The sequence below is a fragment of the Lupinus angustifolius genome, chromosome LG03 (genome assembly GCF_001865875.1).
Source record: "Lupinus angustifolius cultivar Tanjil chromosome LG03, LupAngTanjil_v1.0, whole genome shotgun sequence".
Lineage (NCBI taxonomy): Eukaryota > Viridiplantae > Streptophyta > Magnoliopsida > Fabales > Fabaceae > Lupinus > Lupinus angustifolius.
Window position 1 is genome coordinate 29,659,179 of NC_032011.1, and position 14,205 is coordinate 29,673,383.

Genomic DNA, 14,205 nt, shown 5'->3' on the forward strand with positions numbered 1-14,205 from the left:
AAAGTCTCCACATGACTTCTAAGTCTCCACATGACTTAACATAAGAAGCTTCCCTCTACATTCCTGGTGAAGGAGAACACATTTTCTGTTCCAAAAAATGTGTCACTATTCCATGTATCACTTGGTATAATTTGTTAAGAAAAATATATTTAAATTAAAATTTTAATAATTAAGTATTTTTTTGACCAACCAGAACAAATGTCGCATGGAGTGAGACATTTTGTGAGACAGAAGATGTATTCCTTTTTTTCCCTCCTTAAATAGTAAAAGCCTATACAATAAACACAGGAGTTAAGTTACAACACAAACAGCTTCTTTCATGTCATAATGCCAATTGATGTATTGAACCATGAAAAGGGTAAACTTTCTCAAATTTTTCATTAACATAAACTAAAATAACTTGCAGAACAGTTACATACATTGTTGCAAGCAAAAAAGAGAATCATAAGGACCAAACCAGCAATCTTGAGAGTAATAAAAACATACAAAAAGAAACAATGCTGCTGAGATAAGATGACAACACAAACCAGGCAAATCTGCAAACTCTTGATGTCAAATAATCTTTCATATGCTTTTATAATATATATTTACCAAATAAAACCAATCTCTCTGACACAAACTTTCTGTCTGCTTAATGTTTTGCTGTTATAGGTTCTTGAGCAAAGGCAAGCTGAGGATTCTTTTCAACCACTAGATCACCGTTCAAAAGAGACTGCGCTTCACTCGGCTTGTCTGAATCAACCACATTCAGGGGCAGAGCCTCAGTTGTCTCGCTAGGCAAGGTACTATCCTCTTCATTGGTTGCTGGTATTGCAATTTTCTGTTCCTTTGTAGCATTGGATGACTTGACATTTTTTTTTGTCGCACTAGATACGGTCTTTTCAACCTTCCTTGCTTCAGATGAAGCGGGCACAGTCTTTGAATTTGATGAATTGAGCCTCCTAGTAGCAAGTTGAGCCGGAAGAGATCTTCGTAGTGGCTTCGTTGGATGGACAAGAGTAACTCCTTTAGTAGGAGGATTATTGCCCTGAGACATTTTCTCGTTGAAAGTTAAACGACCTTGTTTAGAACTGCTGCTAGTGTTTCCATCCGACTCAGAATTGATTGAACTCTTCTTGCGACCAAGCTTGGGAGATTTAGGTCTTGTAGTCGGTATCTACATTAGTAATGTCCAAATACTAAAAAAATTTAACTTCCCAAATGAGATAACAAAACTTGCCGACTCAAAACAAAAGACAAGGATCAATTGGTCCAGACACCAGAAAAAAAGCATAATAAATAAACAAAAGCTATTCTTGTTCACAATGACATGTCAAATGAGCAAAATGAGGAAGGCAAACTCAATTCAAGAGTTAAAAAGGCATTAGAAAAGATTTTCAAACACTTCCACAACATTCAAATATTTATTGATAGAAAGTGGTTATGAAAAGAATTTGCACTCAGCCACAAGATATTCGAGGCCGGCAAATTGAACACTCCTACGGCCCCATTTAAGCATCTAACTGATAAAAGGGCTAGTTTAAAATATTGACCAAGTCTAAGTCACATCAGTTAAGATGCAGTCAATCAGCTTATTAACCTTCAGTTTGTGCATAAGACAAAAAGACCACACCTAACGGAGTAGTTAATAAGTGAATTTACATAAAACCAGTTGAGTTCAAACATTTTGTAATCACAGTTCAAATACCTATGAGTGAAAAGAAAACTTTCATCAGCTAAAAGAACTCTTTACCAATTGTTTTCAGAAGATTGTTGTATGCTTTGTCTCTCTGAAGCCACATGCAATATGTGGGTGTGTTTGCATCTGTGCACATTCACATAGCAGCAAACCCATAGAAAAACATACACTACATATGGCTTCGAAGCACATAATAAACTTCTGGAAACAATTAGTGCAGACACATGCATGTAATCAAATGGAGAGGGGTACTCCCAAACACACACACACATATATATATATAGAGAGAGAGAGAGATGTACCTTCTTAAGCTCCACCTTAGGAGGAGGCTCCTGATAGAAAGTTGGCAAAGGAGTTGCTTTAAATGTTAGACTCTTCCGAAGCATCTTCATCTCGGCTTCTTGTGACTCCTATACAAGGAATGTAAGTTTGAATTAAAAGGCAAAATATACAACATACATTTCAGCCCCAGATACAAAAGAAAAAAAATTCACCTTGGATTTTGCTTGCAAGTTACTCTTTTCCATCTCCTTTGCATGAATCTTTTCCTCAACTTTACTGTAGAACTGCTCGCAAAAATATCAATTTTTTTTTGTTAACTATGAGCTTATTCAAAAGAAACCTGGGCAAGGACATAAGTATGCTTAAAGGAGTATTAACTATTTACCTCTCTTCTTCTCTCAGCTCTTTCACCACACCTGAAACTGAATCCATAATTTGGAAGTGTTCCCACCTTGCGAGGTTTCGCGTCTTCTGCATTAGTACTTCTAAGTGGATTAAGGATAAACCAAAATAATACAAAGCATCACACTCAACATTTAAATGTAAAGAAATCTGCAGCAGTTCCCAACTTCTCATAAAGAAAGGATACGGAGACAATTCTGATTCTCCTTGAACTTTATCAACAGCTCCTTTTTTCAATGATTTTGGTTCCGTCTTCTCCCTTTACCCAATATATCACAGTCCACCAATCAGATAATTACAGTAAATAATTTCATCACGTGTTTTAATGATGGAATATTACACATAAAAGCAAGCATTACATACGTAGCTACTTCAGAAGACGCTGCATCGGAATTTGAAGGGTGCTGAGAGAAATAAAGCTCAAAAACTATCAGTGATCACCTAGACTATAATTTTTATTACCAAAGTATAAAACGATAAAACAAACAAAACGAAGCACGACTATCGACAATAGTTTACCTTGACCAATTGAGTCTGGCGACCATTGAATGATTTGTTTTTAATAGGCTGTCTTGTGTGAGAATCTAAAGCCGATGTACCAATTGAAACAGCAGATGATGTCTCTTTATCTTTAGCATTTTTGTTCCTTTTCACCAAACTTGCATGAACAACACTGGAAGTAGTGGTCTTTGCACTCTTATTCTTAATAGGACCCTTAGATGCTTTTAATTGTCCTGTTTGATTTGTGATTTTCACTTCCTCTTCCTAGAATCGAGCTAATACATGAGATCCAAAAAAAAAAACGAACTTGACGAAACCAAGTCTAGGAAAACAAAATCCTCTCACCTTAGAAAGGTTCACATTGTTGCTATCGGAGACTTCAATTACTGCCACGGATGAGTTCCGAGTTTCAAAATTGGCATTTGAAGCTACAATTTCTGTACTTTCAATAACATTGATGTCTAAATCATTCAAAACAACGCTATCTTCTCCAGAATTAGAAGGGTCCTGGTGAACACTATTTCGGTGAACCACTTCGAGGCCATCAACAACGGGTGAAAGAGTACTTGTATCCATCATCAATCACACTAAGCTAAAAGTTACACAGAAACAATGAAATGCAGCTCAGAGATCAACACTAAATACAAGAAAAAAACCATTAGAAACAAATTTATACTTGTTAAACCTCAACATGTGTTAACCATCCCTATTGCTATTAACCAGAACAATTTCGAAAAGCTTCTAAACAAATTCTCTCATTTTTCAATTATTGAAATAAAAAAAGCCGAGTACAAGAGGCTCCTATGGGGCCTCGGCAGATATATGTACACAATCTTACTCGAAAGACTAAACCTGCCTATGTGTGCTTAATGTTGTACATAGCCGATCCTAAGCAGGATAGAAGGTGAGGGTTGTATTAGGTAGTCGACAACCAATGTAAAATTTTGTCGAATTTGTATGATATGAATTAAAAATATGAGTCTTACCGAAAAGACTATATCGAGATTTGAACACATGACCTGGAGGTGAGAAAATAGTGTAATGGTAAGTTAGTTACCATAATTAAAAGTACCTGGTGAATACGACATCGTATGGATTGAAGAAGACAAGAGTTGAAGAGAAGAAAAGAGAGATCTGGCTTCCTCGGATCATCCAAACACACCAAACTCATCATTTTATTTTATTTATTTATCCTTTTTTATAATTATCATTATTTAATTATTTAATTTACTTAATGAATAATTATAATACTATGGGAATAGCGGTTATCAAATGCAGGTTTGGTTGGAATGGGAATGAGTCACATGTAGAGTGCTTTCTATTATTTCCTTATTATCATAATAAACATTCTAATGCCGTTGGTTTAAGGGGTAAATGTTTGATTTCCCTTAATAAAGTTTAAAGTTCGAGTTTTGTGGATGGAAAAAATGTCCGTTAGAATAGTTAACTCCATGAACTTGTGGATGTTCCCGACTCGGACAAGATTACCGATATTTACACACTATTAGTACTGGTGTGGTGGTAAGTACTTCGTGTCTATCTGCCTATATTTTTATTTTCTGATGTTAAAGATTTAAGTGTTTTTTATATTTTATTTTGGTGAATCATAATTTTTTTTATTAAATGTAATTTATATTATAATTTTTATATGGTACACTTTATATTTTCAAATTAATGTGATTTAAGTCTTAAATGTATTTTTTTTATTTTAATTATCAAATCAAGGTAATGAGTGATTAATATGTTGACGATTATTACATATGATTATATATTTTTTGTAGAATTAAAAAGGGTTAAAAACAAAATAGGAAACGAAAAATTATACCATATAATAGTTATATCATGTTTTCCCTTTGTATAAAATATAAATAGTACATATAAAAAGTCTATATATAATCATTGTATTATTTAAAATTAACTTTAAACTACTTTTTAAAAAAATCAATAATAATTAAATATGAATATTAGATAATACAATAACTACAAATAAAACTAATAAGTATATACTTCTTTCTCTCATCAAAAAATATATGAACTTTTTATGAGTTTCTCTAATTGATAATAAAGAATTGACAGAGAGCGGTTAGCATTGAAGCTGTGTTGATGATTGAGAGGTGGAATGTGGGGTACCATCAAATAACACACGGTTTTTGCGGTTTCCTACCTCATCCACCTGCACACGGTTTTTAAACTATCATCCATCAATCATAAACTTTATCTATTATGACGTATCGATTGTCATTTCGTGTATGTCGACCTATATTCTTATTTTTACTAAATATTTAATTTTCACATATTTTATTTTAGAGAATTATATTACGTCTTGTGAGTATAGAGAATATTATAGTTTGTGTAATAGAAAAAATGAGATAATGAATTATGATATTACTAGAACTTACATTAAAAATTGCATTGGTAATTTGATATTTTGTGTGCATGTCACTTACTTTCTGTGATCTGGATGTTTCTAAATGTGCTATCACTGATTCTGGAATTGCAGTCCTGGCTGATGCAGAACAGTTCAATCTGCAGGTTCTTTCTATATCAGGCTGCACTTTGGTTTCTGATTGGAGCTTGCCCGCATTGAGAAAATTAGGTCACACTCTCTTAGGACTAAACATCCAGCATTGCAATGCAATCAGCAGCAGCACAATTGACATGCTTTTGGAACTTCTTTGGAGGTGTAAGATCCTCTCCTGAGCGGGAAGACTTAATCTCTCTCTCTCTCTCTCTCTTTCTCTGTAGATTAAGTCAGGATCGGAACGGAAATCTCGTACTGGTTTTATGATGTGTTCAGCAGTAGTTTTTGGGTCCATTACAGTGGGTCTTGATCATCCAGTAACTCGGTTTGAACCTTTTTTCAGAGCATGCAGCCATTCAACTTTTTTACTTTAGCAGGTTTCCTTCAATTCGGAATCTGTTCAAAGTTTTTTTGGTATCCAAGCCACTTTTTAAATGACTGCATTGCCTCTGATAACATAGTTACCAGGTTCTGGAGTTAAAATCTTTCTTACTATGATGTTTTTTTTTGCTTACCAAACATATCAATGTTTGGGTCTCACTTTTATTCAAAGTGTCAATATATGTTGTTAGGGTTGCTGAAGTTGTCAAGTGTGGAGTTATGAAGCCTTGTTTTGAGGGGATTTGGCTGTGGCAGCAAGTTATACAGTCCTGCCATCACAATCTTCTTCTCATTTTGGGAAGGATTGTTTTTTATACCAAGTCCCTAGTTTTTTAAGGCTTCATTTTTTATGAGCTTGTAATTGCAACTTCTTCCTTATTGTGCAATGATGTTATACATTCTGCCCTTTGTGTTGTATGCTATATTATGAGAAGTAATGGAATAAAATTTGTAGTTTCATTGTAAAACTGGATAATCTTTCTGTACTTTGATTGTATTGGTTTGTCCACAAAAGGTAGCTCAATTGGATAAACTGGAAATATTATTGTATTAGGAGTCACTCTTATAATATCTAATTGCTATTTAGATTACCAATATGGCATTGATCTAGTGGCTCGGTAGATTCATAGGATGACTAAAAGGTCAAGGGAGTTCTTATACCTAACTTCAATTGATTAAAACTATTGATATCATCAAATTCATTAACCCACCATGGTTTTATATAATATGTTTCAACTTTCAACTAATACAAGGCAAGTGGTGCTTTATATTGGTGGCCATTATGAGACTTAAAAATGGAACATGCACTTCACATGCATTGTCATGTAAAACTATGATTCATGCACACTCACCAAATATATAATAAAAGAAAAAAGATCATTCATGATTCAAGCACCATTATGAAAGTCTCCACATGACTTCTAAGTCTCCACATGACTTAACATAAGAAGCTTCCCTCTACATTCCTGGTGAAGGAGAACACATTTTCTGTTCCAAAAAATGTGTCACTATTCCATGTATCACTTGGTATAATTTGTTAAGAAAAATATATTTAAATTAAAATTTTAATAATTAAGTATTTTTTTGACCAACCAGAACAAATGTCGCATGGAGTGAGACATTTTGTGAGACAGAAGATGTATTCCTTTTTTTCCCTCCTTAAATAGTAAAAGCCTATACAATAAACACAGGAGTTAAGTTACAACACAAACAGCTTCTTTCATGTCATAATGCCAATTGATGTATTGAACCATGAAAAGGGTAAACTTTCTCAAATTTTTCATTAACATAAACTAAAATAACTTGCAGAACAGTTACATACATTGTTGCAAGCAAAAAAGAGAATCATAAGGACCAAACCAGCAATCTTGAGAGTAATAAAAACATACAAAAAGAAACAATGCTGCTGAGATAAGATGACAACACAAACCAGGCAAATCTGCAAACTCTTGATGTCAAATAATCTTTCATATGCTTTTATAATATATATTTACCAAATAAAACCAATCTCTCTGACACAAACTTTCTGTCTGCTTAATGTTTTGCTGTTATAGGTTCTTGAGCAAAGGCAAGCTGAGGATTCTTTTCAACCACTAGATCACCGTTCAAAAGAGACTGCGCTTCACTCGGCTTGTCTGAATCAACCACATTCAGGGGCAGAGCCTCAGTTGTCTCGCTAGGCAAGGTACTATCCTCTTCATTGGTTGCTGGTATTGCAATTTTCTGTTCCTTTGTAGCATTGGATGACTTGACATTTTTTTTTGTCGCACTAGATACGGTCTTTTCAACCTTCCTTGCTTCAGATGAAGCGGGCACAGTCTTTGAATTTGATGAATTGAGCCTCCTAGTAGCAAGTTGAGCCGGAAGAGATCTTCGTAGTGGCTTCGTTGGATGGACAAGAGTAACTCCTTTAGTAGGAGGATTATTGCCCTGAGACATTTTCTCGTTGAAAGTTAAACGACCTTGTTTAGAACTGCTGCTAGTGTTTCCATCCGACTCAGAATTGATTGAACTCTTCTTGCGACCAAGCTTGGGAGATTTAGGTCTTGTAGTCGGTATCTACATTAGTAATGTCCAAATACTAAAAAAATTTAACTTCCCAAATGAGATAACAAAACTTGCCGACTCAAAACAAAAGACAAGGATCAATTGGTCCAGACACCAGAAAAAAAGCATAATAAATAAACAAAAGCTATTCTTGTTCACAATGACATGTCAAATGAGCAAAATGAGGAAGGCAAACTCAATTCAAGAGTTAAAAAGGCATTAGAAAAGATTTTCAAACACTTCCACAACATTCAAATATTTATTGATAGAAAGTGGTTATGAAAAGAATTTGCACTCAGCCACAAGATATTCGAGGCCGGCAAATTGAACACTCCTACGGCCCCATTTAAGCATCTAACTGATAAAAGGGCTAGTTTAAAATATTGACCAAGTCTAAGTCACATCAGTTAAGATGCAGTCAATCAGCTTATTAACCTTCAGTTTGTGCATAAGACAAAAAGACCACACCTAACGGAGTAGTTAATAAGTGAATTTACATAAAACCAGTTGAGTTCAAACATTTTGTAATCACAGTTCAAATACCTATGAGTGAAAAGAAAACTTTCATCAGCTAAAAGAACTCTTTACCAATTGTTTTCAGAAGATTGTTGTATGCTTTGTCTCTCTGAAGCCACATGCAATATGTGGGTGTGTTTGCATCTGTGCACATTCACATAGCAGCAAACCCATAGAAAAACATACACTACATATGGCTTCGAAGCACATAATAAACTTCTGGAAACAATTAGTGCAGACACATGCATGTAATCAAATGGAGAGGGGTACTCCCAAACACACACACACATATATATATATAGAGAGAGAGAGAGATGTACCTTCTTAAGCTCCACCTTAGGAGGAGGCTCCTGATAGAAAGTTGGCAAAGGAGTTGCTTTAAATGTTAGACTCTTCCGAAGCATCTTCATCTCGGCTTCTTGTGACTCCTATACAAGGAATGTAAGTTTGAATTAAAAGGCAAAATATACAACATACATTTCAGCCCCAGATACAAAAGAAAAAAAATTCACCTTGGATTTTGCTTGCAAGTTACTCTTTTCCATCTCCTTTGCATGAATCTTTTCCTCAACTTTACTGTAGAACTGCTCGCAAAAATATCAATTTTTTTTTGTTAACTATGAGCTTATTCAAAAGAAACCTGGGCAAGGACATAAGTATGCTTAAAGGAGTATTAACTATTTACCTCTCTTCTTCTCTCAGCTCTTTCACCACACCTGAAACTGAATCCATAATTTGGAAGTGTTCCCACCTTGCGAGGTTTCGCGTCTTCTGCATTAGTACTTCTAAGTGGATTAAGGATAAACCAAAATAATACAAAGCATCACACTCAACATTTAAATGTAAAGAAATCTGCAGCAGTTCCCAACTTCTCATAAAGAAAGGATACGGAGACAATTCTGATTCTCCTTGAACTTTATCAACAGCTCCTTTTTTCAATGATTTTGGTTCCGTCTTCTCCCTTTACCCAATATATCACAGTCCACCAATCAGATAATTACAGTAAATAATTTCATCACGTGTTTTAATGATGGAATATTACACATAAAAGCAAGCATTACATACGTAGCTACTTCAGAAGACGCTGCATCGGAATTTGAAGGGTGCTGAGAGAAATAAAGCTCAAAAACTATCAGTGATCACCTAGACTATAATTTTTATTACCAAAGTATAAAACGATAAAACAAACAAAACGAAGCACGACTATCGACAATAGTTTACCTTGACCAATTGAGTCTGGCGACCATTGAATGATTTGTTTTTAATAGGCTGTCTTGTGTGAGAATCTAAAGCCGATGTACCAATTGAAACAGCAGATGATGTCTCTTTATCTTTAGCATTTTTGTTCCTTTTCACCAAACTTGCATGAACAACACTGGAAGTAGTGGTCTTTGCACTCTTATTCTTAATAGGACCCTTAGATGCTTTTAATTGTCCTGTTTGATTTGTGATTTTCACTTCCTCTTCCTAGAATCGAGCTAATACATGAGATCCAAAAAAAAAAACGAACTTGACGAAACCAAGTCTAGGAAAACAAAATCCTCTCACCTTAGAAAGGTTCACATTGTTGCTATCGGAGACTTCAATTACTGCCACGGATGAGTTCCGAGTTTCAAAATTGGCATTTGAAGCTACAATTTCTGTACTTTCAATAACATTGATGTCTAAATCATTCAAAACAACGCTATCTTCTCCAGAATTAGAAGGGTCCTGGTGAACACTATTTCGGTGAACCACTTCGAGGCCATCAACAACGGGTGAAAGAGTACTTGTATCCATCATCAATCACACTAAGCTAAAAGTTACACAGAAACAATGAAATGCAGCTCAGAGATCAACACTAAATACAAGAAAAAAACCATTAGAAACAAATTTATACTTGTTAAACCTCAACATGTGTTAACCATCCCTATTGCTATTAACCAGAACAATTTCGAAAAGCTTCTAAACAAATTCTCTCATTTTTCAATTATTGAAATAAAAAAAGCCGAGTACAAGAGGCTCCTATGGGGCCTCGGCAGATATATGTACACAATCTTACTCGAAAGACTAAACCTGCCTATGTGTGCTTAATGTTGTACATAGCCGATCCTAAGCAGGATAGAAGGTGAGGGTTGTATTAGGTAGTCGACAACCAATGTAAAATTTTGTCGAATTTGTATGATATGAATTAAAAATATGAGTCTTACCGAAAAGACTATATCGAGATTTGAACACATGACCTGGAGGTGAGAAAATAGTGTAATGGTAAGTTAGTTACCATAATTAAAAGTACCTGGTGAATACGACATCGTATGGATTGAAGAAGACAAGAGTTGAAGAGAAGAAAAGAGAGATCTGGCTTCCTCGGATCATCCAAACACACCAAACTCATCATTTTATTTTATTTATTTATCCTTTTTTATAATTATCATTATTTAATTATTTAATTTACTTAATGAATAATTATAATACTATGGGAATAGCGGTTATCAAATGCAGGTTTGGTTGGAATGGGAATGAGTCACATGTAGAGTGCTTTCTATTATTTCCTTATTATCATAATAAACATTCTAATGCCGTTGGTTTAAGGGGTAAATGTTTGATTTCCCTTAATAAAGTTTAAAGTTCGAGTTTTGTGGATGGAAAAAATGTCCGTTAGAATAGTTAACTCCATGAACTTGTGGATGTTCCCGACTCGGACAAGATTACCGATATTTACACACTATTAGTACTGGTGTGGTGGTAAGTACTTCGTGTCTATCTGCCTATATTTTTATTTTCTGATGTTAAAGATTTAAGTGTTTTTTATATTTTATTTTGGTGAATCATAATTTTTTTTATTAAATGTAATTTATATTATAATTTTTATATGGTACACTTTATATTTTCAAATTAATGTGATTTAAGTCTTAAATGTATTTTTTTTATTTTAATTATCAAATCAAGGTAATGAGTGATTAATATGTTGACGATTATTACATATGATTATATATTTTTTGTAGAATTAAAAAGGGTTAAAAACAAAATAGGAAACGAAAAATTATACCATATAATAGTTATATCATGTTTTCCCTTTGTATAAAATATAAATAGTACATATAAAAAGTCTATATATAATCATTGTATTATTTAAAATTAACTTTAAACTACTTTTTAAAAAAATCAATAATAATTAAATATGAATATTAGATAATACAATAACTACAAATAAAACTAATAAGTATATACTTCTTTCTCTCATCAAAAAATATATGAACTTTTTATGAGTTTCTCTAATTGATAATAAAGAATTGACAGAGAGCGGTTAGCATTGAAGCTGTGTTGATGATTGAGAGGTGGAATGTGGGGTACCATCAAATAACACACGGTTTTTGCGGTTTCCTACCTCATCCACCTGCACACGGTTTTTAAACTATCATCCATCAATCATAAACTTTATCTATTATGACGTATCGATTGTCATTTCGTGTATGTCGACCTATATTCTTATTTTTACTAAATATTTAATTTTCACATATTTTATTTTAGAGAATTATATTACGTCTTGTGAGTATAGAGAATATTATAGTTTGTGTAATAGAAAAAATGAGATAATGAATTATGATATTACTAGAACTTACATTAAAAATTGCATTGGTAATTTGATATTTTGTGTGCATGTCACTTACTTTAACTTTCATTAATATTTCTTTTATTATGTGAGAAAACATTATAGTAATAGTCACTTATTTTTTGTATGTTTATGATAATATTTAGTTTAAGGTGAGATATGTGATTAATTAATATGTTGTTGGTGGTTAATTAAGATTATATGATTTTTTTGTAAAAATTAAATAATATGAATGACAAAATAGGAAGTGAAAATTACACCATAATAAAAGTTACACCATATTTTGCCTTTATATAGTATATATGATCTTTATTATTCATATCATCGTTTTTTATGCCAAATACAAATATGCATTTTCTTTTCATATTCTCTTTTCTTTTTATTATTTGTTTTAATTTCGTTTTTAATAATAACTTTTCATTTTTTTAAATATTAAATTTAATATTTTTCTTTATATGTTATATATCCCATTTAAAATAATCAAAATAAAAGTTGCATTATTTATTTAAATATCTCTTTGAGATAAGATGTAATACTAACATTAGTATGCTCATTCACACTTCTTAAAGTAGATATTTCCGCTCCTTCATTTTTATTAAAGTGCATAAATTTAATTATTTTTTAAAATATCTATTTAAGATGATATATGGTGTAGACAATAGTTTCTACCACTTCACACTTTTTGAAGTGAATTTTAATTTACCAATTATATTTTTGAACAACACAAATAAAATTAAAGCTTTGTGAACCTAAAACTATATAGTCTTGATTCCCTAGTGTGCGTATGTGCAAAATTTACTATTGTCATACAAAAAAGTATTTATTTTTAATAAAATAATTTTCAATAAAATAAATTAAGGGTATATGCAATTAGCTCGAATACTAGTTTATTACGGGCGAACATGATGCTAATACATTTCTCAATCCATTATTGACTCCCAATCTCAGAATTATCTCGTTCAAAAGACTATTTTATCCAAATTAAGCTTTAAATAGAGTTTTTTATGTTTTAACAACAAAGTATAGCGACAACCCCAAAAGGTCGCGTAACTGAAAATCGGGGAGCAAAAGTTGGCTAAAACTGCATAACAAAGGGCAAGTGTCATGTTATACTTGAAACATTTGAAAGATGCTCAATTAGAAGTCAATAGAAAAAGTGAAACTTAGGATTGCAAAAGCTCGAAACAAAGATATTGAACAACATTTATCAATGGAAAACAAGTTCATCAATGAGTTACAATAGGAATTGAAGATAGAAAGAACTGATAATAGAGAGAAAAGATGTCTTTGCTTCAAGAGGACTTAGAGAGAAAAGGTGTTGAATATAGAGAAATGAGTATTGTCCTTGGTGTCAAAGAGTTATAGGTTGTTGATGCTAAGCTAGAAATCCAACATTTGAAATCTGAAAGGTTTTTCTTCACTTTATGTTGGAGGACAATGACTTAGAATATTCTGATGCTAAGAAGATGCTGGTAGAATTAAACCATGAAATCTCTGCTCTTAAGATTTATATGAAGAGTAAAGAAACATAACTTATTGAAGCAACCGATATGCTAAAGGAGAAAAAATGAGCATGTGAAGATAATCCAAAACAAGTTAAATAATATACCTGAAGGCTTTGGAGGCTGAAATGATAGTAGAATGTGTTCCATCCCAGTCAAACTAGACATCTCGTCCGACCAGGATGGGACTCATCCGACTAAACAAGGCACAAGTAGATATGGACAAACTCTTATGTCACCCTCACGTAAGTCTCATAAATGTCGCTGACACTTTATTAAATACATCCCCCAATTAGCCTCCGCCACGCCCTCGGAAAAGTCATGTCAAGTGTCACTGCTCCTGACAACTCATTCAATGCCTCCCTAATTGAGTTATGCAACGTCGCCTACAACTCCAACAAGTTCCTCTAATAGCAAAACAAAAATAAAGTCTTTATTAAATTTCACGAATACATATGCCTTTATCACTATCAAATATTAGTAAAGTTAGAAGAAAAACTGAATTCTAATCATGTATTATGCAATTTTATAATTATGTATAATATTCTTTACTTCCTCTTTATAATTCAAATACAATTGCACCAATAATATTTTCTCAGTTCAACGCCTTAGAAGAAACAATACTAGACATATAGAAGTAAGTTTCTCAATATATTAATTCTGATTACCAATTTATGGAGTTTTAAAGTTATAGTTTTATGGAGAAGTCTTTTTCCTATCCTAGTTTTTACATCCTCTCTTTTTCTCTCTTCCTCCTCTTCCATCTTCTATAGTTACTAGGTTT

At 33.0% G+C, this 14,205-nt stretch overlaps 2 protein-coding genes and 2 long non-coding RNA genes across 8 annotated transcripts; 2 read left to right on the top strand and 2 right to left on the bottom strand.

Annotated features, from left to right (window-relative positions):
• On the top strand, positions 20–433 carry LOC109344428. Its single transcript, XR_002107328.1, has 2 exons — positions 20–66; positions 292–433. It is a non-coding gene; the product is annotated as an uncharacterized LOC109344428 (long non-coding RNA).
• On the bottom strand, positions 335–4,019 carry LOC109344427 (protein WVD2-like 5). Of its 3 annotated transcripts, none has more exons than XM_019583230.1 (9): positions 3,936–4,019; positions 3,209–3,455; positions 2,882–3,127; positions 2,726–2,766; positions 2,550–2,621; positions 2,346–2,442; positions 2,173–2,244; positions 1,981–2,088; positions 335–1,156 (listed from the first exon to the last, which is right to left on the bottom strand). In XM_019583230.1, exons 2-9 carry the CDS (start codon positions 3,440–3,442, stop codon positions 632–634), a joined length of 1,395 nt encoding a protein of 464 aa, XP_019438775.1. In that variant the 5' UTR covers positions 3,443–3,455; positions 3,936–4,019; the 3' UTR covers positions 335–631. The 3 variants fall into 3 exon arrangements, with proteins under 3 accessions (XP_019438775.1, XP_019438772.1, XP_019438774.1); XM_019583227.1 differs by having other exon boundaries at positions 2,346–2,445; XM_019583229.1 differs by lacking the exon at positions 3,936–4,019 and having other exon boundaries at positions 2,346–2,445; positions 3,209–3,676.
• Positions 6,687–7,100, top strand: LOC109344430. The gene is made up of 2 exons (XR_002107329.1): positions 6,687–6,733; positions 6,959–7,100. It is a non-coding gene; the product is annotated as an uncharacterized LOC109344430 (long non-coding RNA).
• Positions 7,002–10,686, bottom strand: LOC109344429 (protein WVD2-like 5). 3 transcript variants are annotated; one of them, XM_019583233.1, is made up of 9 exons: positions 10,603–10,686; positions 9,876–10,122; positions 9,549–9,794; positions 9,393–9,433; positions 9,217–9,288; positions 9,013–9,109; positions 8,840–8,911; positions 8,648–8,755; positions 7,002–7,823 (listed from the first exon to the last, which is right to left on the bottom strand). In XM_019583233.1, exons 2-9 carry the CDS (start codon positions 10,107–10,109, stop codon positions 7,299–7,301), a joined length of 1,395 nt encoding a protein of 464 aa, XP_019438778.1. In that variant the 5' UTR covers positions 10,110–10,122; positions 10,603–10,686; the 3' UTR covers positions 7,002–7,298. The 3 variants fall into 3 exon arrangements, with proteins under 3 accessions (XP_019438778.1, XP_019438776.1, XP_019438777.1); XM_019583231.1 differs by having other exon boundaries at positions 9,013–9,112; XM_019583232.1 differs by lacking the exon at positions 10,603–10,686 and having other exon boundaries at positions 9,013–9,112; positions 9,876–10,344.